General features: G+C 43.0%; 1 protein-coding gene across 5 annotated transcripts in view; it reads left to right on the plus strand.

The window, feature by feature from the left end:
* SCAI (suppressor of cancer cell invasion) overlaps positions 1-23,762 on the plus strand; it is a 106,675-nt gene that overhangs the window by 26,447 nt on the left and 56,466 nt on the right. For 4 of the 5 annotated variants that reach the window (XM_053667739.1, XM_053667740.1, XM_053667742.1 and 1 more), the window contains exon 3: positions 18,768-18,899. The exons of the other annotated variant lie outside the window; for it this stretch is intronic. In XM_053667739.1, the coding sequence (XP_053523714.1) occupies positions 18,768-18,899 (132 nt within the window). The remainder of the gene's footprint in view (positions 1-18,767; positions 18,900-23,762) is intronic. 5 annotated transcript variants of the gene reach the window in all.

The following is a 23,762-nucleotide window of genomic DNA, read 5'->3' on the forward strand; positions in this document are numbered from 1 at the left end:
TAAACATCCCGGCCAGAGGATAGTTGCTGGGCAGGTGGCGGTCCCGGGCAAGGGGGAATGGAATGCCGTGCGCAGGTGGAGGCGGGGAGGGGCAGCTGCTCTTTGGTAGGAGAGGAGGGAGGGAGGAGGACAGTTGGAGGGAGGAGGGGCAGATGGGGACATTCGTGTCTAATGGCCTCTGTGTAAGTGGCAAAATGAAGAGTGAACATCCTAAGCTAATAACAGACCAATGGTCCTCCACGGAGGGTCGTTTCGCCTCCCAGGAGACATTCGGCAGTGTCTGGAGATACTGTTGATTGTCGTAAGCTGGGCGATGTGCTGGTGGCCCCTGGTGTGTGGAGCCCAGGGGTGCTGCTGAGCATCCTACAGTGTACAGGACAGCCTCCGCATCAGGGAATGATCGGGGCCCAGATGCCACGAGCACTGGGGATGAGCACCCTGCCCTAGATCTGGGGAACATTCCCGGGACACAGTCTTCCACAAAAGCCAATTTGAATAATGGCTCAGTATGTCTCTTCTTAGAAAATCATAGCATACTTGGTTTATCATTAAAGTCTGAAAAATCTTAACTGTTTAGCCAATTGACTCTGCCTTCCCACATTCATAGCAACTGTGAACACCCTGAGAAATACATTTAGGAAAAGACTGTACTTCAATTTCTTGGCTGGCTGGTGTTGTGTATTCATCTTTGTATGTAAAGCTCTTTCTTAACTCCAAATATAACACTTAGTAATCAGTCAATAAATGATAGATGCTATTATTATTATTACCTTCCAAATGTGAAATCTTGGGCCACTTGTGACACACGTGTCCCATGTTACAGTTTTAAGGTAAATGTAGTCAGTGTGAGCAATCAGCGTAAGAGGCCAGACAACTTTTTGTAGATCTGTAAAATACACTGACGTTCGTGCTTTAGAACTTTACATTAGACTATGGCAGTTTCCCAAAGATTTTAAACATCGAAGAACTGTATGATCCAACCATTTCACTTCCAACAATCCCCAAAGCAGCTGAAAGCAGGGACTCAAACAGACGATGTGTACGGACAGCATTGTGCGTAGCAGCAGTGCTCGCAATAGCCAGAAGGTGGAAACAGCCCCATGCCCACCTGTGGATGAATGGGGTAAACGAAGCGTGTTACATACATGTAAAGGACTGTTGTCAACTGTAAGAGGAATGAGATTCTGATGCACACTGCAGCGTGGGGGAACCTTGAAGACATGCTCAGGGAAGCCGGCCAGATACCCTCAGGAAACTGCCATCTGTCTCCACAGCTTACCTGATAAGCACCGTAAACCGTTTTTAAAATTTGTCCAAAAAGGTCTGTATCAAAGGCAATATTGGGCACACTTATGCAGGGTAATAGTGTCTTTAAAAAAAACCTGTGGTTGTGCCAGTTGGGAAGAAATGGGAACAGGAGTGAGGATTTTGATACTGTAGCGGATCAGAGGATAAGAGCACGCAACAGAAGCCCAGGAATGATCCTACTTCTGCTGAAGCAGCAGCAGCATCCTCAGATCTCCAGCTCCAGCCTGTGTAATTGCTTCTGGCATAATAGCTATTACTTCAGACAGACTGAAAGTTTAATAACTAGATGGGAGATTTCCCTTCGCAGTGCACAAATAGGAAAAACACCACCACGGAAGTTGATCTCCCACGTCTGACCTCCTCCCACTCTTAATTCACCAGCAAGGCAACTGCATCTCCCCGCTGTGCCTCATGGTAGCATCCTTAAATTGTAACGTTACAGATTATTGGACTTCCTAATTTTTTGATATGTAACATTGAACAATTCTAAATGAGTTTAAAACAATCTGGTCGTTCGTAAGAGTTTTTTTTTTTGTAAAGGCTTCTATTTTATTTTGGGCCCCAGTACAGCAGTTTTGTGCAAAGTAGATGTTACACTGCTTCAAGTCTTTTTGTGACTGCAGTCCAGATCTAGCATCCAGAAGAGATTATTTTTATTGTTGTGTTTTCAGGTATGTTCTTGACATGTTCATATTCTTAAATGTTAGTACTGGAATTTCGGTTGCTTTTTGACGGTTACTTTAATTCTTGGACATTTGTGAAATATCCATAAACACTTCTTCCTATACACTTCTAAAATATCCACAATATGCCCTCTTGTCAGTAACAAGAGGGTATTCCTAGGAAACCCCAACTTCAACCAGGAGTTAGAATAACAATACACGTACAATGTGAATGTTCCTCTTTCTTGTCTCCCTGCCTCCTTAAATCATACAACTCTAGGGAAAATTAGCTTGATTTTTTTTCATATGAGTTTTATACGTCTCTAAATATATTGCTATATTTTAGTGTTAACATATTCGTGGTTATGTACGTATACATATAAAATAGTCTTTAAGTTCTTTACAAGTTTAAAGAAATAGAGTAAAGAAGATATACTTTAGCTGATTTGAATCAATTCTGCATTGATTCTTTTTGGTGTTCTGAGAAGTCAATGTGTATATAACCTTTCTACTCACTGATGAGCAGAATGTAGGGATGAATCCATGAATCCCTCTTAAAAAGTTCCTTCTCTCCTCTGAAAATGTCTTTGACATTTATTTATACATTAAGTTATAGCAACCATGCATCCTGAAAATAATGGGATATACATATGTGTATACATATGCATATATAGATGTGCATACACATATGTATATAGATACAGATAGTTGTATGTGTGTGTGTGTTTGTGTGTGTCACAGGATATGGGCCACAACATATTTTAAGTGAAAAAAGCAAGGTGCCTAGTTCCTATCATAAAATTCCATTTCCATTTAAGAAAAATCACTTTATATTTGATTACGCAGAGAGAAGGATTTGGAAGGATGTTCAGTCATTAACTGTGATGGACCCAAGGGAATGACGTAATATTCACTGGGTGCTTTCAGTGAAGACTGCGTCAGGTTGGATTCCTCAGAAGCAGAACTTGGATGAGGTTTCGCTGGGAAGTAACTTACTAAGAAGAGTTTTGGGAAAACCTGGTAGGGAGTGAGGAAGTGGGGCTGGGAAGACAGGAGGGGGCTGGAGGCCAGGCAGGGATGGAGCAGGGGTCAAGCAGAGCCCCAGGGAGTCAGCTCTGGCTCCATCCTACGCAGGAGGCGCGGGCAGCCTGAGGGTCGCCTTCCTGGGAGACCTGCAGGCACTGGCTGTCCTGAGAGCCCAGGGCTGGGGGGAGGTGTGGACAGAGAAGCAATGGTAGCTGTCACCTCAGCTGTAGAGGTTTAAACAAGATCCGGGTTTATTTTGTCCTCATGTCATCATCCAGTAGGTAGCCCAGGGCTCACATGGGGGCTTCCCAGCATTCCAGGCTGCGTTCCTTGTTGTTCTGTCATCAGTAGGTGAGTGCCCACATCTGCGTGGCTCGGGATGCTCGCTGCTGTGTTTCTGTTCCCACTGAAAAAGGGAAAAGGCCAGAGGGTGGGAGGCACATTGATTCCTCCAAGGACAAGTCCTGGGAGTTGTAGTTGTCACTTTGGATCAAATCCCATTGGCTACACCTGGAAGCAAGGAAGACTAGTTTTTCCTGGTTGGCCTTGGGCCAGGTTTAAAAGCGGGGACTCTGCTGTTATGCAACCGTCTCTGTAGCAGAGGTGAATGCAAATTGTCTGTTACACGGTCTTTGGTAACTCCAGAGGGAGGTCTGGAGCTCAAGTGGCCTTTTAGAGTCGTCCTGCACTTGGCAGAAATGGCCAGACCCTTATACCCTGGCCTCCATCAGTCACTGGATGTGGGCTACCTCTGGCGGAACGTGACCTCAGGCAAGGCAGCACTGCAGGGGTGCTCCCTGGAGGGGCTGGCAGGTGGCACTCTGGGCAACGGACACCAGGCCCTCTGAAGGGAGACCTGGTGGCACATCTCTGTCACAACTTGCGTGTGTGAAAGCCATTAATACGTGTTTATATATCCATTTTATAATTTTAAAAAGCTAAAATTTATTCAGTCATTTTTCTTGCTAGAACTTGTTGAGCAAGTGCTATGTGCCTGGCTCTGTTCCAGGCACCAGAGAGTGGAAAATGGTGACGCAAGCAGCGTGAGAGGACCGCGGGGTGCTTGCTGCTGCCGCTGTTCCTGAACCTCAGGATTTCAACGTTGGGCAAATGACTTCTGAATTACCGTTTTCTATTTTAGTTACTGGCTCTATCTCAGAGACCTTTAGAAAGAGCACTCTGGCTGGGACTTCAAGAAGGAGTCAAGGCTGTAGTGGTAGAGGTGGGGAGGACCAGCCCCGAGGCTCCGTGAGAGGTGGTGCAGGCTTAGGTGAGTGTAGTGACAGTGGAGAGGGAAAGAAATGGGCAGGTTCCCGAGACCGCTCCTTAGGTGGCTACTACAATTCTTGTCTTGGGAAAAATTTTTTCTTCCTCCACTTCCTCCCCCTCTTATTCTCCTACTTCTCTTTCTCTGTTTTTTTATCCCTCAAATTCTAGGCTTTTCTGGAGGCCTTGGTGCAATCTGATCTTACACAGGGCAGGATATTTCATAAAATCCTGCCGTGTTCATCATGGTGCTGAAGGGGGTTGCTAGCTGTAGTCAGTCACTCTAGAATTGAGTTCAAGTCTACACACTCAGAATTTCTTTATTCCCGGGCACTGTTACAGAACAAGCAGGGGTCCCCTCAAGGATGGTATACTAATACTGTCAGGATCCCCTACTGGGCTCGACTGTCTGTGCCAATAGGAAAGACATCTTTCAATGCCAGAGATTTGTGAAAAAGAAGGGAAATGTCTATTTAATGCTATACAGACTGAAAGCAGTGACCCGATGTCCCCATTAAAATATCAAAGTCCTTTTGGATGACCACAGATGCCCACAGCGTTCCCTTCTCCCCCTGTCCTAATTCAGGGTACCATAACTCAGGAAAAGAAGTATACGTCTGTGTTTCAGGCCACTGGCACCTTCAGCTGGGTCGCCGTCCAGGCAGGACTCTAATTACTCCAAAGCCATGTGGCACCTTCTCATGACTTATTGGCAAAGAGTTCTTTCACCTTCTTCCAGGCAAAGTCTCTCCTGTTTCCCAGGCCACGCAGCCTAAGGGAGCACCCCAAAGCCACGTGGTCCTCTTCTACCAGAGCTACAGGGGTCTTACTCTGGCCAAAATGGCACGGTTCTTTCCTCCACCAAAAGTGCATGGCTCTCTCCTTGCACTGCCACAGCCGCGTGGATCTCTCTTCTCCTCCAAAGCTGTGGGTCGGCGGGGGGGGGGGGGGCGGGTTGCCACTCTGCCAAAGCCAAGTGGCAGTTCTCTGGTAAAGTCGCATGGTGATTTTCTCTGCCCCAGCTGCGGAGGTCCCCACTCTGGCCAAAAGCGCATGGCTCCTTCCCCTACCAAAGCTGCGTGTGGCTCTCCTTTAATAGCTGCTGTGTCTGGGTCTTAAATTCTCACGCCAGTCCTCCTTTGCAGCCCCTTTTCCGACTCCTTGCACAATCGGCTACACCTGCCAGCATTCCTGTATTATTCCAAGTTTACTGGGCTGCTATTGTGAGTCCAGGCAGGTGTGGCCCCATGTCGTGGAGCCAGTCATCTCCAAGCTGTCATGCAGGCACTGTAACTCGGGGGACCTGCCCCCAGTTACATTTTGGGTGGAAGTCACTTTCATCCCCCTGGCTCAGAGCATGGCCACACTATTTAACATATCTATGAAACCAGTTAAAGGTTACAGAGATGTTAAATGACCATGCCAGATGTTAGCTGCAAAGCCAATTGCTGTACAAAACATCTCTCAGTGACCCTGCTCCATCTGTCCCTTCCTCAACTCACACCTTAATATTTCCTGGACACCTTGAGTTCTGGACCTCATTCCAGATCCCTTTTGGGGGCCCCCCTCTTGGCTGCACCCTGTTACATGACTACATGACTGCTGAGAAGGCTCACCAGACTTCCTAGGTGTGGCTCACTGCGACCACATGAACTCACTTTCATCTAACGCCCCCCCCCTCCACGTACAGGATTGAGTAGTCCCTTATTTTAGTCCTTTTACATATTGGATATTTGAAATAGGCCAAATGCATATCCATTATTTAAAAGTAAGTAATGAGAAAGGAAACTGTCTTTTTTTATCCTCTTACCACTGATTTTCAAACGGAACTAATCAGAAATGGCTAAAATAGTTTTTAAAAATATAGAATCCCAGCCCGCCTGAATCATAATATCTAGAAGTAGGTGCCAGAAATCTTTATTTAGGGGGGAAAAAAACATTCCAGAATAATCAGCCAGGCTTAGCAATCATAGTTCTATGCTATTCAGACTAGCTTTACTTTTTACTGGAAGAGGTAATTAAATTCTTCTAATGGTAGGAATCCATTATTAATAACTATTTGAATTTCTCAGCTTGATATAAAAATATGACATGTGGTTTCATTTATTACAGATACTCTTTGGGGGGTGGTAGAGGTGGATTCCATTAAGCTTTCTCTTACCCGTGGCTATTTTGTAATTACATAGTTTTTATGTTGTCCCCATAAATAGAAGACACTGGTTTTCCATATTATGAGACTACAGCTCTCTAAACTTCAGCTTTAAGCAAGTTTGTATAAAAACAGCTAGATCACTGCTTCTCAAACTCATCATGCATTCAGATCTCCTGAAGCGCTTGTTAAAATGCGGGTTCTGGTTTGGTGGATCTGGGGCGGGGCTGAGATTCTACATTCTAATAAACTCTGGAGTCGTGGTACCGCTGCCGCTGCCGATCTCATAAGAGGCCAGCTGACAATTGTATAGTATTATCTTCTGGGCATTTGTGTTTGTGTGAATTACTCTGCTTTGGGGCATGTTCTGGGACTGTTTAGTTTGACCAAAGGTCTAGGAAGGAGTACATTTTAAGAAGATTGGATTATATAACTTTCTAATGCTTTCTCCCATATTCTTGAAGGTTGTACATAGTACAATAGATAGCCGACAGTTTTTAGTTTCAGGCTTTAAAACTGAATAAAAGAAGTAACTTATGCAGTATAATTTTTATTGAATCATTAAATCTGTAGCATCAAAATTGGTTTATCCATTGAGGTGGTCTGAGGTACAAATAGAATATTTTGTCACTGAATTAAGAATGAGAGAAAGTGACAGTGCTGAGAATTGTTATTACACACGCGTGAGGTTTGAGAAGCTGGTGTTTCATAGAACTGCACAAGCTTTGGTCGAGACGCATGATAGGTTAGAGCAGTGGTTCTTCGCTGGGGATGGTTTTACCTCTCAGCGCACATTTGGTGATATTTGGAGACGTGTTCAGTTGCCGCAACAGGTCAGGGGTGATGGTGTTAACTGGTATCTGGTGGGTAGAGGCCAGAGCTGCTGCTAAACGCTCCCCGGTGCACCAGGCAGCTCCCACAGCAAAGAATTACTGGGCCCAATACGTTAGTAGTGCCAATACTAAGAAACCTTATGCTAGAGAATGTTCACAAGTACTTGATTAATTTTTCAATTAAAAGTAATACAGAAAGTATAAATAGAAAATTATCATTCATGTTTACACTAGTCAGATTTAACCAATATTATTAACATTTTGTCTTAATTTGATTTTAGGCTTTTGGTTTAAGAAATATCATTCTATTATTATTATTATTATTGTTATTATTTAATCCTCATCTGAAGATATGTTCATTAATTTTAGATGAAGTGGGAGAGAGACAGACAGACAGACAGACATCAGTGTGAGAGAGAAACATCAATTGGTTGCTTCCCATACATGCCCCTGACCAGGGATCAGACCTGCAACCTCTTGGTGTGCGGGTGACGCTCCAGGCAACTGAGCCGCCCAGCCAGGGCTCATCCTATTATTTTTGGGAAATTAAATCACAATTACTATTTTTAATTCAAACAACATAGAAAATTCAAGAATGAAAGTAACGAAGCTATTGCAAATCTCAGCACCCAGAAATAACCATTATTAACACTAGATGAAGAACGCTCATTATCCCAGATATCTAGGTCTGTATATTCATATCTGTCTGTGCATACACAGATAGAAGCATAGAGAGGAATGCTTTTATGAAATTGGGACCATATTGTAAATGAACTAGAAAAAAAATTTTTAAACAAGATTTTATTTATTTACTTCTTAGGGAGGGGAAGAGAGGAAGAAAGGAGGAGGAAAACATCAATGTGTGGTTGCCTCTCGCACGCCCCCAACTGGGGAACCTGGTCAGCAACCCAGGCATGTACCCTGACTGGGAATTCAAACCGGTGACCTTTTGGTTCACAGGCTGGTGCTCAATCCACTGAGCTACACCAGCCAGGGCAAAAAAAAAAAAAATTTCTATAATGACAGTTTTTAAGCTGAGAGGAAAAGAAATAGAATAGAATCGTTACCTCCCGTGTTCTGACCCCTCAGGCTTCCCCAGTCACAGACGCCGGGCCGCCCTGTCTCCACACCCATTCACCTCCCCCAGGGCGTTTTGAAGCCATCTCAGGCCTCAGATCATTTCATCTGTAAATGTCTCGGCACCTGCGCTTAAAACTGAGCACTCTTTTTTTGAGCCATTACTACACACAATTAACAATGTCCCTGATTCATTCTCTTTCCTTCTCTCTCCCAGTATGTTTTATTCCATATTGAGGTTTTTATTGCCAATCAGATTGAGCGGTAATTCCTCAAAGGAGGGGAAATAGATGCTGCACAGGCCAAAACAAAAGCTCTCTGCCACAAATATTTGTTTGCGATTTTTTTTCTTTCTAGAATATCTTAAACTATTTGGCAGTGCTGTGTAAAGTAATGAAATACTCCTTTACCTCTTTTTCTTACTGTCATAATTTTTTAAAATTATTTATTTTCAGAGTGAGTGGAAGGGAGAGAGGGAGAGGGGGAGAGAAACATCATTTGGTTGTCCCTGGCGTGCCCCTAACTGGGGACTCAACTCAAGACTCATCAGTGTACCCCAAAAGGGAATCAAACCCTGTGCGCAGGCCAGTGCTTAATCCACTGAGCCACACCAGCCAGGGCTACTCTCATCATTTTTAAAGCTGCCTTTCATCTTTTCTAAATTTCTCAGGTATTTTCCAGCTTTGGTGTATTTGCTGTAGTAATGGCTCTGGGGACTGTTAGCAGGAAAGTGCCTGCGGGAATCATTTAACTAACTGGTCATTAGCTGCTTGAGGGCAAGGAGCAAGTCTTACCGTCTTCTTGCCTGTTGCCATTACCACGTCCCCAGGATTTGATAGGTGCCTGTTATTAATCTTGAGGGGATTGTGCCAGTATCAATTGTTGATGTATTAATTGAAATCATTTATAGCAGAAAACTAAACGCGCTCATTTAGCTCTACCAGTGTGCATGCAGGAGAATATAATTCAGATGTCAGCGTTCGGCACCTGCATCCATGGGTAGCCTCCCTGTACAGACACAAGGCAAGGAGCTTGACGTCCTCTGGTCACATTTTCTTATTTCTCCTAACTTTCAGGGTGACCATATGTCCCGGTTTGCTTGATCTAGCTGCAGTCTTTGCAGTCTTGATGTGATTATTAATAGTATTCTTTTCCATTCACAGAATTAGCCTGGTTTAGATGGTAAATTAAATGGTAGTCCTACTTCTATGACATTTAATGTGTGCCAGACTCTCCACTGAACACTTTACATAGATTCGCATTTAATCTTCATGACAGCCCTAAGAATCAGATCCTACTGTTATCCCCGTTTTATAGACGGGCACGTCGGGGCACTAACGGTTAAATAACCTGGCTAAGATCACGCAGTCATGTTTGCCTAGCTAGTGGTGGAGTGAGGGTTCGAGTGCAGACAGTTTAGGGCCAGTGCTCTTCCGCACTCTGCTCTGGGGCCTCTTTGAGGGTCCCAGACATACTTGTCTTTGTAGAATACGTGCTGATTTAGTCTGCTGATAATTTGCATCATTTTAGATTAGCACCTGGCTAAGGCTTTAGGAATTTGAGGAGTTTCCTTTTCTCTGCACAATACTTACAGGTTCCTCACATACTGCTATGCCATTCTGATTATTATGGCTTCTTTCTCAGAAGGTTGAACATTTGCCTTTTTTCATCCTCTTCCTGACAGCTACTTGGCGTTCCCCCCTGGGATTAGGTGGCGAACATTGCCAGCTTTTCAGATGCTCAAGTACTGGCCACAGTCACTTTCCCTTACTTCTGGCCATCTTTGGTATCTAAATAAATCATGCGCGCGCGCACACACACACACACACACACACACACACACGGTTTCCAGCCCCTGGAACAGTGCCTGTCAGGTGGCAGGCACACACCCTTTCTTTGATCCGTTCCTATTGTGGAATTACCTTGGGACAGTTAATTAAAGGTGCTTTATGGAGAAATTTTTCAACAACTGCTTTTAGTAGCTTGCAATTTAATAAGGAGATGGTGAACGTACATGAATAACTATGATACAAGGCAACTGAGCTACATGAGTAGAATAATTTTAGAGCTCAGAGAAAAACAGTGTCTGGCAGGGTTGATGCAGAAAAGCGTCGTGAAGGCAGAGGCCCTTAAGTCAGTTTAATGACTTTGAAATTGGCTACAGAATAACGACCCCTTGTGCTGAGGACAGGCCTTACGTATGCTGAGAGGAGAGGCCTGACGGAGTCATCGTCAACCCAGACGGGAAGAAGCTCCGACAACTTTGATGGGTGGCCCTGTTGTTAGAACCCTCAGTCAGCAGTATCGCTCTGTGTCTGTGACGCCATCAGCGTGGCACAGCCTGACCTCCGGGTGGGTTACAAGCAGCAGGAACAGATGGAACTCCTCAGCAGCAAAGAATTTAATTTTTTAACGTGGAAGCCTGGTATTACCGATTTGATTACTTTTTGACCTTTTGAGTTTATTGATATGTATAAGGTCTTCTTCCTTAATGAAAACATTGTCTAATTTTAGTATAATATAAATGCATTTGCTCTTTCACCTTTTTACTGGATATCTTAGGAACAAAGTACAGTTATACTTGAGTAGAATTGATCACAATGGCCTGGCGAGGCACACAGTTTTCATTATCCTCACTTTACGTGAGGACACTAAGTTGGGTTAAACCGTAGCCCAGTGCCTGTGGGGAAAACGGTACAGCTGGGACTTGTACTCGGGTCTCTGGCATCCAGATTCAGTGCATGTTACAGGTCCTTATTTTCATCTATTAGATCAGGTTTTTCTCTTGATATGAAGATAAAGAAGGAGAGTGAAAGTTGTGATTCTATCACATCATAAATCCTTTCTTAATGAATGTCATAGAATCTAGTTCAACATAATTAGTCCATTTCCATTTCTGAGTTGACAGTCTTATTAGCACTGTTTTGATGACTGTAGAGCCAATGAATCCTGCTGAAGGGTAAGTCCTATAGGGGCCTCAGGTGGCCTGCATGGTACCTACGTTCAAGTTAGAAAAAGGCAGTCCTTCTAGTTGGATGAACCCACATCTGCCGGGGCAGGTTCAGCCCACGCCTGGTGCTGGGCGGGGCAAAGAACATCTGGATTTTAATCGACTGGGCCTCTTTTACATAGTGCTCGAAAAGCGGCAGCCATGAATCTTGTTTATAGTAAGTTATTTATGAGGAGCAGGGATTTTCTCTCTAAGCTGTTGTATTTATAGACAAAGCCACTTGTTCCTCAGTATACCGAGTATGTACCTGTCTTGTTCTCGTTCCCTTCACCTGGAACCTGAGCTTCCCTGACCTCTCCTGGGCTCACTCCTTCACTTCATCCAGGCCTCCACTCAGACGTCACCTTCTCAGATGTCATCTTCACAGATGTCACCTCACCTGCCCTAACTAAAACGTTATCCCCATCATGCTCTCTCCCTTCCCCCTGTACTTCCCGCACACTACATCTTACCATTTGGATGTTGTATCTGTATTTATTTTATTTTTATCTCTCCATTAGGAGGCACACTCTGTGAAAACAGGTTTTTTTGCCTGTTCTGTTCACTGCTATATTCCAGCACCCAGAATTACCAGCTTTGATATTTGCTGCCTTTTATGAACTGTGTGCACTTCCTACACTATAATGTTTTGAACCATGATCTACTTGAATCTTCTTAATAGTCGTATGATGGGTAAATATTATAACCCCCGATTAGGAATCAAAGAAATCCAGAAACTTAGAAAAGTTAAATAACATGCCCAGAGTCAAATGTCTAGTAATCAGAATCATTTCTTAACAGGTAGATCTGACAACCAAAATCTGTTTTTAAAATTTTGTTTTAGTGATTCTTTAGGGTCTTCTAATTCTTTTTCAAAGATTAATTTCCAATTACTGGGTGGGAGAGTGGCTTAAAAATACTGTTAGCCCTGTTTTAAGGGAAAGGAGAGGTAGAGCCTGTGGGATCTGAAGCACTGGCATAAAGAGGTCAGTCGGCCCTGTTGTGTAATCGTTGTGCTCTCGCCCGAGGGCGCTGACCTCAAGGGTGCTCGGGGAAGAGCAGCAGGACTTGGGAGGCCTTTTCCAACCATGTGTCTGTGGGTAAATAACTTCGCTGAGCCCGTTTCTTCATCTCTAGATTCTGCCAGCAATGCCGGCCTTGCAGGGGTGTGGAGATGACGTGTATAAAAATGCCGGGCATGGCGTCCGCCTGTTGCTGTCGTCTCTGGATGTGACTAAGAAGGAACGTCTGTGCGGCTTGTACTTTTTTATGCACTAATAGGAGCAATGTCTTGTTGGTTGGCGATTCGAGCTCTTGCCTGAACTTCTGGTTCCCTCTTGAGTTTTTGTGATATGAATAAGTGGCTGTTTAACTTGAACTGCCTTGTATTTGACGGCTACTTCTGTGGGTTCTGCACCAGAGACTTTTTTTGTGACTGCTCAGCTGTGGGCTGCTTCAGGTCATGTTTCTCCACCTTATTCTCTAGGGTGCATACTTTTGACGGTTTCTTTCGTTTTTTATGTATGTCCTGCCCTATTTAGCCTCGTACACAGCCCCTGTTTGTGTCTTGTTGATAGTCAGTGTTTTAGGTGGCCGACTAACTGCCGTTCTTACACCACTGTGCCGCGTCCCTCCCGGCCTTTCTCCGGTACACGTGAATGTGGGGCTGCCGGTTCCGTGCCACGCCACGTCCTCTCGGCCCCACTCCCCGACCCCAGCCCCCCACCTGCCTAGATGAACGGTTCTTCAGACTCTTGGTTGTCGGACTTCCATGCCGTTTGATTTTCTGGCAGTTGCAGGCGTTTTTTTCTTGTAAGGTTAATTGTGATTCTTTTCCTGGTTGTGCAGGCATATCTACCTATGCCTGTGTCTTGACCGGAAGTTCTTTTTCATATTTCCTGTTGAACCACTTACTCAGAATTAAATCCAGAGTAGCAGTCTCTCTTGTTGCTTTGTCAAGAGACTTCCCATGAAAAGAAACTGCCAACAAGGCAGGTCAGGAATTTGTCAGATGCTCTGTGTTGAGCAGAACAGGCCTTTGAGCGGTCGTCCTGCTCTCTGTTCCTTCACTTGTGCACAGAGCCCATGCTCTGCGTCAGGACTTTCTCCTGCACGATTGCTTTCCTCAGACTGGCTAAACACAACAGGAATTTGTGCTCTCACGCGTCAAGAGGCCAGAAGTCCAAGATCAAGGTGCTTGCACAAGTTGGTTCCTTTTTAGAAGCGCAAGGGAGAATCTGTTCTGTGTCTCTTCCGCAGCGTCTGCTGGGCGCCAGCAGTCCTTGGCGCCCCTTGACCTGCCGCTGTAGAATTCTTCACGTGGCCGTCTTCCCTCCGCGTGTCTTCCCGTGGCCTTCTCCTCTCTGTGGGTGTCTGTCTGTCTCTGCATCTCTCCCTCTTGGCTCATAAAGGACACCAGTCACAGCGGACTAAGGACTCACTGTGTTTCAGTATGACCTCATGTTAACTTACATCTTAACTCTGTCTGTAAACAGGTACAGGGAGTTAGGACTTCATCATAGCTATTGGGGGGGCACAGTTCGACGCACAACAAAGCTACTTTTATTCTTACCCATGCGGTATGTTTACACACATGTTTCCCATGATTGCCAATAGAACTGACCTTGTTTATAGATTTCCATGTGTATTTCCCCACGTAATTGACACTGATACATACTAGTTTTTATTTCCTTCATAGGCCTTAATTTACCATTTTTTTGGTAAACCAGTGAGATTGTGTTTGTTGTTATATTAAAATATCAATGACATATCTATTAATGTGACAAACATTTGAAGCCATAACAACTGTTTATGTAATATGGACTTTGGCTTGTAATTTTGCTTTTTTAATTGCTTTTCTAGGTGTCAGGGCTATGTTAGTGTTATTAAAATGAAGGTTGGTGCCCTGGCTGGTGTAGCTCAGTGGATTGAGCACAGGCTGTGAACCAAAGGGTCGCTGGTTCGATTCCTAGTCAGGGCACATGCCTGGGTTGCGGGCCAGGTCCCCAGTGGGGGCCATGTGAGAGGCAACCACACAGTGATGTTTCTCTCCCACTCTCTCTCCTTCCCTTCCCCTCTCTCTAAAAATAAATAAATAAATAATATTTAAAATGAGGGTAGGGAGTAAAGTATTATATATTCAATGTTAATATGTTTTTTAAATATTTGCTTTAAAATTTAGAAAACCATCTGGGTTTGGTGTGCCTCTTTCCCTCCCTCTTTCCCTCCTTCCCCCCTCGCTCCCTTCCTTCCAGTCTTTTTATTCAAGAATAAGTCACAGAATGGCTAGTGTTTAAAAGACAACAAAGGATGTGTTGGCAAGGACGTGGAAGAGAAGCAACCCTCGTGCACTGTCGGTGGCGTTGTGAACTGGTGTGGCCCCTGTGGAAAACAGCATGGAGAGTCCTCAAAAATTAAAATTGTACACCTGAAACTAAAATAATATTGTATATCAACTGTAATTTAAAAAGAAAAAAGAATAAATTAAAAATAGAACTACTATACACCCAGCAATCCTACTTCTGGGTATTTATCTAAAGACAGTACTGCCCGGCTGGTGTGGCTCAGTGGATTGAGCACAGGCCTGTGAGCCAGAAGGTTGCCGGTTTGATTCCCGGTCAGGGCACCTGCCGGGGTTGCAGACCAGGTCCTCAGCTGGGGCCATGTGAGAGGCAACCAGTCAGTTTACTGATATCTCCTGCGCATCAGTATTTTTTTCCCTTCCTTTCTTTCTCCCTCCCTCCCCCTCTCTCCACAAATAAATATATAAATGAAATCTTAAAGAAATCGGAAGCACTAATTTGAAAACCAGTGTTCATTGTAGCATTATGTACAATAGCCAAGATGTGGACCTAAGTGTTCCATCAGTAGATGAATGGATAAAGAATATATGCTATATGTACACAATGGGATAGTATTATACTTGGCCATAAAAAAATGAATGAGCCCTGGCTGGTGTAGCTCAGTGGATTGAGCGTGGGCCTGCCAACCAGACAGTTGCAGTTCAATTCCCAGTCAGGGCACATGCCTGGGTTGCAGGCCGGTTCCCTGCAGGCCAGTTCCCAGCAGGGGATGCACAAAAGGCAACCATACATTGATATTTCTCTCCCTCTCTCCTTCCCTTCCCCTCTAAAGATAAATAAATAAAATATTTTAAAAAAATGAATGAAATCTTGCCATTTGCAACAACGTGGATGGACTTAGTATTATGCTAAGTGAAATAAGTCAGACAAATACTATATGACTTTGTATATGTGAAACCTAAAAAGCAAAACAAACACAGCAAAACAGAAACAAACTCATAGATGCAGAGAACAAATTGATGGTTGCCAGATGGTAGCCAGGCAGCAGAAGGATTAGGAAGTACAAACTGCCTGTGATTGAAGTTGGTCACGGGCATATAAAGTGCTGCACCGAGAATATAGTCAGTTGTGTAGTTTTAACTGTATGGCCCCAAGATTTGAGTGCAACTAGGTATGTTCTTACCATTGGGGAGTGAAGGTGGTCACTGCTCAGAGGCCCTCTCAGTAGGCAGATCTACAGAGCTAGAGATCATGTTTGTGCATGCTTGTGTTTACACATGTGTATGCACACCTCACATATATGTTCATATCTTAAAATTTATATTAGTTCATTCATACCTGCCATTTCCATCCACAGGGTTCATTCCAACCTTCTTCCTTTCCGTATTTGCATCTTCCTGCTTTTGCAGAAAGAACCCTGGGTGCAGTGGTCTTTCATAGATTTTCTTACTTGATGAATCCTCCTGTGCATGCCAAGTCCATTGCTGCCTCGAACCCTGCCTGGTACAGCCGCCCCCTCACACTGCTCAGACTCTCACTCCCTCTGCCAGTTGCCCCGCCTCATGGATGCCCTGCTGCTGACCCCTGCAGTTCTCACATCCCCGCCAAGCCTGCCCTTGTGTGGGTGGGGTGGGCTCCCCAGCATCCAACTCCGACTCTGACTCCACCTTCATCTCCACCTCCACCACCAGGCTGCCCTGTGTGGACCCGGCCATGCTTTGCGCCCCCCAGTGGCTATAGGACCAGAATCTTCAGAAGGAGAGAGGGCTTCTCTGGAATTTTAAGTTTCACTTTACGGTTTCTAGCTGTGGAATTATCTTTTTAAAAAAATGTTCTTTGTGTCCTTTTAGTTTGAGGTCTTGCATTTTCTCTAATTCTGGGAAGTTTACAGAAATTTATGTCTGGAAATATTCATCACCTTCAAGTATTTTTTCCTCTCTTTCTATAAATACACTGTTGTGTGGGTGCGGATTTCCTTCATTTCTCTGTTCCTTATGTCTTCATTTTTCTGTTACATGTTTTATGTCTTCCTACTGTCTTTTGGCAGAGAGCCTTAAACCCAGCATTTTAGCTTATTAATTTGTTCAATTATGTCCTTTCTTCTTCAATCCATTCATCTATTAAGTTTATTTCAGTGATTGTATTTTACATACTCTGTATTTTATTTGCTTCATTATGATGTTTCTTCCTGCTTTATTTCTAGTGTCCTTCCTTATTGAATTTGTTTATTTTATTTTATTTTTTGGCTTGTAATCCCAATCAATTTGATACGTGATGCCTCCCATACGATTTATCCCCCTGCACCCTTTTCCACCTCCACCGACCCCCAACAGTCACCACAGTGTTGTCCATGTCCATGAGGGTCTTTCTTTCTTTTTTTTTTGCTTGATCCTCCCCAGCTGTCCTCCAGAGCCGTCAGCCTCAATTTGTTTAAATTTTTATTTTCTGTTTCTTCTGAGAGCTCCTATAGCCTGGAGATCTCAGCCACCGTGGCTCATGAGGTCCATGGAGCTGGGTGGACAAGGCTGCTGCCCAGTGTGTGCCTAACTGTGCCTGTCCGGGGTCACGGGGGGAGGTTGGTGGTGGGAGGGAGGAGAGGCCACACCCAGGGTCATTAGAGTGAAACCCCTTCCCAGACTCAGCACTTTTCAAGATCTGCTTTTTCTCTTAAAAACCGTAGTCCACAGGATTTGGAAGGAGGTGGTGGGAAGAGGGGACTTTGGGCTTGCCGTGAGCACCCAGTGCCGTCTGGGCCACTGCCACCCGTAGGCTTGTCACCCTGTGACCCCTGACAGCTCCAGGCTTGCTGACAGTCCCCCTGTGTTGCAACAGCAGTGGCCTGTACCGGGCAGTGCTGGAGAGAAAAATATTTGCCAAAGCAACTGCACCACACCCTAACTGCCATCCCCGGTGCCCAGCCCTGGGCTGCTCTGCCTTGCTGTTCACCCTGCACTGGGGCCAGATGCCCCTGTGTCGTCCCAGGGACTTCCATGCATGTGTGAACACGAATGTTTTGTTGTCACTTAGCGTGGGTTCACTACATGTACTGTCCAGCGACTTGTTTTTAAAATGGCTGATTACCATGTCTGACCATACATGAAAAGAGTTTGGGTTCAGTAAAATACAGCTTTAAAATATACCTCCCTGTGTGGCTGTGATTTTTATACCCCTTTTATACCAAGATGTGCCCGTATCATTGCCTTACCATCTAAATCTAATCATGAGTTAGCGATATGGTAGAGAGTAGTCATTAGTATCCCATGAAGTACTTGACTATTTCCCTTCGTGGTTCTTTTAGGTTGGTATCAGTTTTTTTTTTTGTTTTTTTTTTAATATTTTCTTTATTTATTTTTCGAGAGAGGGGAAGGGAAGGAGAAAGAGTGGGAGAGAAACATCAATGTGTGGTTGCCTCTCATGCGTCCCCTGCCGGGAACTGGCCTGCAACCCAGGCATGTGCCCTGACTGGGAATCGAACCGCGATACTCTGGTTCGCAGGCCCGCGCTCAATCCACTGAGCTACGCCAGCCAGGGCTTCAGTTTTTAAATATTATGATACTGAAATAAAATCTTTATTGGTAACGTGTTTTCCATTTGTAGGGTTATTTTCCTAGACAGATTTATAGAATGGGTCAGATAGATAACTAGGTCAGAAGATCAACGTTTTTCATTCTTAACCAAGTAAAGCAGGACCTGGAACATAATAGTCATTTAAGTAATATTTATTGCATTAAAGACTATTCTAAAAATTGCTTTCCAATATGGATGTACCAGTTTTCAGTCCCATCAACAACATGAGGTTTCTGTTCTCCCACACCATCTTACACTTAAATTATTTTTATTATTATTATTTATTTTTATAGAGAGGGGAAGGAAAGGAGAAAGAGAAACACCAGTGTGTGGTTGCTTCTTGCACGCCCTCTACTGGGGACCTGGCCTGCAACCCAGGAATGTGCCCTGACTGGGAATCAGCCCTTTGGTTTGATGCCAGCACTCAATCCACTGAGCCACACCAGCCAGGGCACACTTAAATTAATGGTTTGTTTGTAATCAGAAGAATTCTCTATCTTGAAAAAAATGCTATCAAGATGATATAACTAAGGTCTGTTTCTCTCTTTTTTTCACCTACTTGGTAAATGGACACATGTTTTCTTACAGGACTGAATTTGCTCTTAAAGAAATCATGTCCTCTGGAGGTGCTGAAGATGACATCCCGCAGGGAGAGAGGAAAACAGTTACAGATTTTTGTTACCTTCTGGATAAGTCTAAACAACTGTTCAATGGGTTAAGGTTAGTGGACTCTTGCTATCTAAACGTTCTCTCGTTCTGTGTGTTTTTTCCCATGTCCAATATGTAGTAACTCCAAATGTTATGGATGGAATGTTACATAAATTTCTTCATTCTCAGATGAAAAACAATAGGAAAAGAGGATTGTTTTTACTCAAGGAGAACTCTTTTGTTTGATGGTTTTATGGATATTAGTCCACACTATATCCTATTTACACCTGATTTTATGCATTGGGGTACTGAGGGCAAAGGAGCCTGCAAATGCACAGTGCAGGCAAGTGTGGTCCTCGCTCCTGCTGCCGTCTTTACACTTCTTTGCTTGTTTCTTTGTTTCTTCTTTTTCTTAGGATGCAGTATCTGTTGACTAAAGCAATGACAGAGTGTTTTAGACAGTGTTATTTTTATTTTAGTTGTACATGCCCTGAATGGACTGGTAGCAGAAACTATATACACGTTTGTCCAAATGTCTTTGATTGTGTGTTCTTGTGCACTGTGGGTAAATAATTTTGTACTGTTCTATGTAAGTGATTTAGCCCATATTACAGTTCTTAAGATTCTTAGCATATTGACTTGCCTCAGACCTAAAGCTTCATTAATTAGCGTAGTTCTATTCATAAATAAATTCTTGATATAGGTGAAATAGGGTTCATTTTTGAAATTTTTTATATGAGTCAATGATTATAAAGATAGTTATTTTAATTTACAGTTCATTCCTGGGTAAAAATGCAAACTTTTTTATGTTTTATAATTGAATTATATTTCCACCCCTGTGTTGGAAACTGTACTGGCAGTTTATTTTTAAAGTTAGTATCTTTTTAAAAATGTTTACAATTATAAAGATAATAAGGTCACCACAATCTAATTTTAGAACATTTAATTACCCCTCAAAGAAACACCATACCCATTAACAGAGATTCTTCATTTCTCTTGGCCCCCAAACTGCTAATCTGCTTTCTCTGTCTATGGATTTACATATTTTAAACATTTTATATAAGTAGAATCATGTAATATGTACTTTCTTGTGATTGGCTTCTTTCACTAAATATAATAATTCTGAGGTTCATCTGTGTAGTAAACAGGTTATCAGTATGTCATTCCTTTTGTTACATATTAATATTCCATTGTACAGATTTACCCCATTTTGTTTATCCAGTCATCAGTTGATGGACATTCAAGTTACTTTGCTCTTTTTGGCTGTTAGGAACAATATTGCTATGAAACCTTGTACACAAATGTGTACAAGGTTTTACGTGGACATATGTTTGCATTTCTCTCGGGTAACACCTAGAAGTGAACTTGCTGGGTTACATGGTTCTCTGTGTCTAACATTCAGAGGAACTTCCAGACTTTTTCAAAGAGGTTACTGTGTTACCAGCAATGTGTGGGGGTTCCATTTCCTGCACATCCTCAGCAGCCCCTGTCCTTGCCTGCCTTTTTGATGATAACCATCCGAGTGGATGTGAAGTGGTATCTCAGCGTTGTTTTGATTTGCGTTTCCCTAATGACTAATGGTGTTGAGTATCTTTTCATGTGCTCGTTGGCCATTTTTATGTCTTTCGTGTAGAAATGTCTATTCTAATTCTTTGACCATTTTTGAAATTGGGTTATTTCTTTATTTTTAAGTCATAGTTCTCTTTGTATTCTAGACACAGGCCCCTTGTAAGATATAATGATTTGCAAATACATATTTTAACATTGTTTGGGTATCTGTTCATTTCTTGATGGTGTCCTGAAAACACAAAAGCTTTTAATTTTAATGACGTTCACTTGTCATTCTTCGCTTTCATCATTTGTTCTTCTGTTGTCATATCTAAAAAAAATTATTGCCTAACCTGAGGTCACCAAGATTTACTCCTATGTTTTCTTCTAAGAGTTTTATGGTTTTCCCTCTGACATTTAGGTTTGTGAATCATTTTGAGTTCATTTTTCAGTTTGGTATGAGGTCTTAGGCATTTTTTATCAGAAAAAAAATTTCAATTTTTTATTATTCCTTTCATTTTTATCTTCTTCCTTGTTAATACTTATACTGCTAAGACTGAATATATGGCCCGGGCTGGTGTAGCTCAGTGGATTGAGTGTGGCCAAGTCCCCAGTGGAGGCCACGTGAGAGACGATACATTGATGTTTCCCTCTTTTTCTCCCTCCCTTCCTCTCTCTCTAAAAATAAATAAAATTTTGAGCCCTGGCTGGTGTAGCTCAGTGGATTGGGAGCAGGCCTGCGAATCAAAGAGTCACCGGTTCAATTCCCAGTCAGGGCACATGCCTGGGTTGCAGGCCAGTTCCCAGCAGGGGATACACAAGAGGCAACCATACATTGACATTTCTCTCCCTCCTTCCCTTCCTCCTCTAAAGATAAATAAAAATAAATAAATTGTAAGAATATATTTTAAAAAAAGACTGATTATGTACTCTTAAGTTCTCTGTAGTCACCTACTCTGGTTTGATTTTCATTTCCCTTCTTTTTCTCAGCATTTTCGAAAATGGATCAGATTGGTCCACCATGTGCTAATGTGTTTCATCTTGCCATTTCTTATCAATGTTTTTTGCAATTCTGCTTTTTTAAAAACTAGGTATAAGTATTTGACCTAAAGTTGACTAGCTTCTCTACATATTCTAAGACATTCACTAGAAATCTTCATGTGTTTATTAAATGGAAATGAATTTTTCACTATATCTGAGAAGCATATTTAATTTAGCAGTGGCATTTCTCTTCTCAAAAAGGAATTATTTTTCTAATAATTCCTGATTCTAAAACATAAGTGAGTCGTAAAGCTCAAGTCGTCTCCTGCTAGAGCTTCCTGGCTGGACCGAGGTCAGTCTGAAACTACTGAGACTAGAACACATTTCCGCACAGCGTTCCACAGTTGATAAATTACTTTCAAACACTTCATCCTTTGGCCATATGATGACAGTATATGGTACCAAAAACACCTGTTATCTAAAAACGAATTGTTTGCCCTGGCTGATGTGGCTCATGGATTGACTGCCAGCCTGAAATGATTGCTGGTTCGATTCCCAGTCAGGGCACATGCTTAGGCTGCCAGCCAGATCCCCATTAGGGGTTGTGTGAGAGGCACCACACACTGATGTTTCTCTCCCTCTCTTTCTCCCTCCCTTTCCCAGCTCTCTAAAAATAAATAAATTAAATCTTTAAAAATAAATAAAAATGATTGTTTTAGTTCATGTTCTTGAAATGTCATTTGAGTTGTGTCCTTCAACTTTCTAGAAGTCTATCTACTTTGCCAAATTGGGGAAGTTCTCCTTCATTACTTTTTTTTAAAAAATATTTTATTTATTTTTTGAGAGAGGGAAAGGGAAGGAGAAAGAGTGGGAGAGGAATATCAATGTATGGTTGCCTCTCATGTGTCCCCTGCCGGGAACTGGCCTGCAACCCAGGCACGTGCCCTGACTGGGAACCGAACCGCGATACTCTGGTTCGCAGGCCCACGCTCAATCCACCGAGCTACGCCAGCCAGGGCTACCTTCGTTACTTTTTCAAATAAGGTTTCAATTTCTTGGTCTTCCTCTTTTCCTTCTGGCACCCCTATGATTTGGATGTTGGAATGTTTAGAGTTGTCCCAGAGGTTCCTAAGCCTCTCCTCATCTTTCTGAAGTCTTGTTTTTTCATTCCATTCTGGTTGAATGTTTGTTTCTCCCTTCTGTTCCAAATCGTTGATTTGAGTCCTGGTTTCCTTCTCTTCACTATTGGTTCTCTGTATATTTTTCTTTATTTCATTTTGCATGTACTACAAAGGGCCCACCATCTAGAAGGTAATTTTGGTTTTGGGGGGGACCCCCTCATGTAACAGAACTATTAAAAAAGATTTTGGTGCCCTGGCTGGTGTAGCTCAGTGGATTGAGTGCGGGCCTGTGAACCAAAGTATCGCGGTTCGATTCCCAGTCAGGGCACATGCCTGGGTTGCAGGCCAGTTCCCAGCAGGGGACTCACGAGAGGCAACCACACATTGATGTTTCTCTCCCACTCTTTCTCCTTCCCTTCCCCTCTCTCTAAAAATAAATAAATAAAATATTTAAAAAAAAGATTTTGGTAAGATATGGATGAAAAGTTGCTGGTGATATGTGGTTGAATAAAAAAAGCAAATTGTAAAAACAAGACATTTTAAATGATCTTTTTTATTAAATAAAAAATTCTGTCTTAAATATATCTATTTAAATGGGAACTGTTTGCTCTTAGTGCCCAGTATGGTCTCTTTCTTCTGGGGGACTGATTTTCTCAGTGTCTGGTGCATGTGAATTGTGTGTTTTCTGTGCTTGTTTATAGAAATGGAGGTGTTTTGTTCAGTATTAGTCCTTCACTGGAGAAGCCTGTTTATCAGTTCTGCAGGTCTGTGACAGGTGCCCGTGGTGGGAGGTTGAAGGGGCATGTGGCGCGTGCCACACTACTCTCCAGTTCTCTTTCCAGCTCTTTGAGTACACACATTAAACGCCTTTCTACTTTCAAGTGTTGATAGTTCCTGTGCATTTCTTTTGAAATAGAGATTTCCTTGGGAATAATTAAAAGAAGGTGTTTTTTTGATTGCCTTCCCCCCCTTTATATTTGTGTTGATCTGAGTAGAAGACAGGATCACAGTGCTGTAGAGAACAAGAAATACTTTGGTGGTGGTCTGTACCAGTGCAGGAACTTGGAGAAACGGGGTGAAGTGGGAATCCAGCTGGAATAGCATCAGCTTTTCACCTTGGTCCTTCTTTCCAGGCGTTCTTTTCATTGTTTGCGCTTATCTTTTGTCTACCTTTTCTTTGTGTTTCCTCTTTCTTGAGTTCACAAACTGGTGATTAAACCTGCTATTGCCATGTAATGTACCTGTAGAAAGGTACACATAATAATCTTTTGTACAGACTGAACAC

This window comes from Artibeus jamaicensis, unplaced genomic scaffold, assembly GCF_021234435.1.
Source record: "Artibeus jamaicensis isolate MK-2021 breed Jamaican fruit bat unplaced genomic scaffold, CSHL_Jam_final contig_471, whole genome shotgun sequence".
In the NCBI taxonomy this organism is placed as follows: Eukaryota; Metazoa; Chordata; class Mammalia; order Chiroptera; family Phyllostomidae; genus Artibeus; species Artibeus jamaicensis.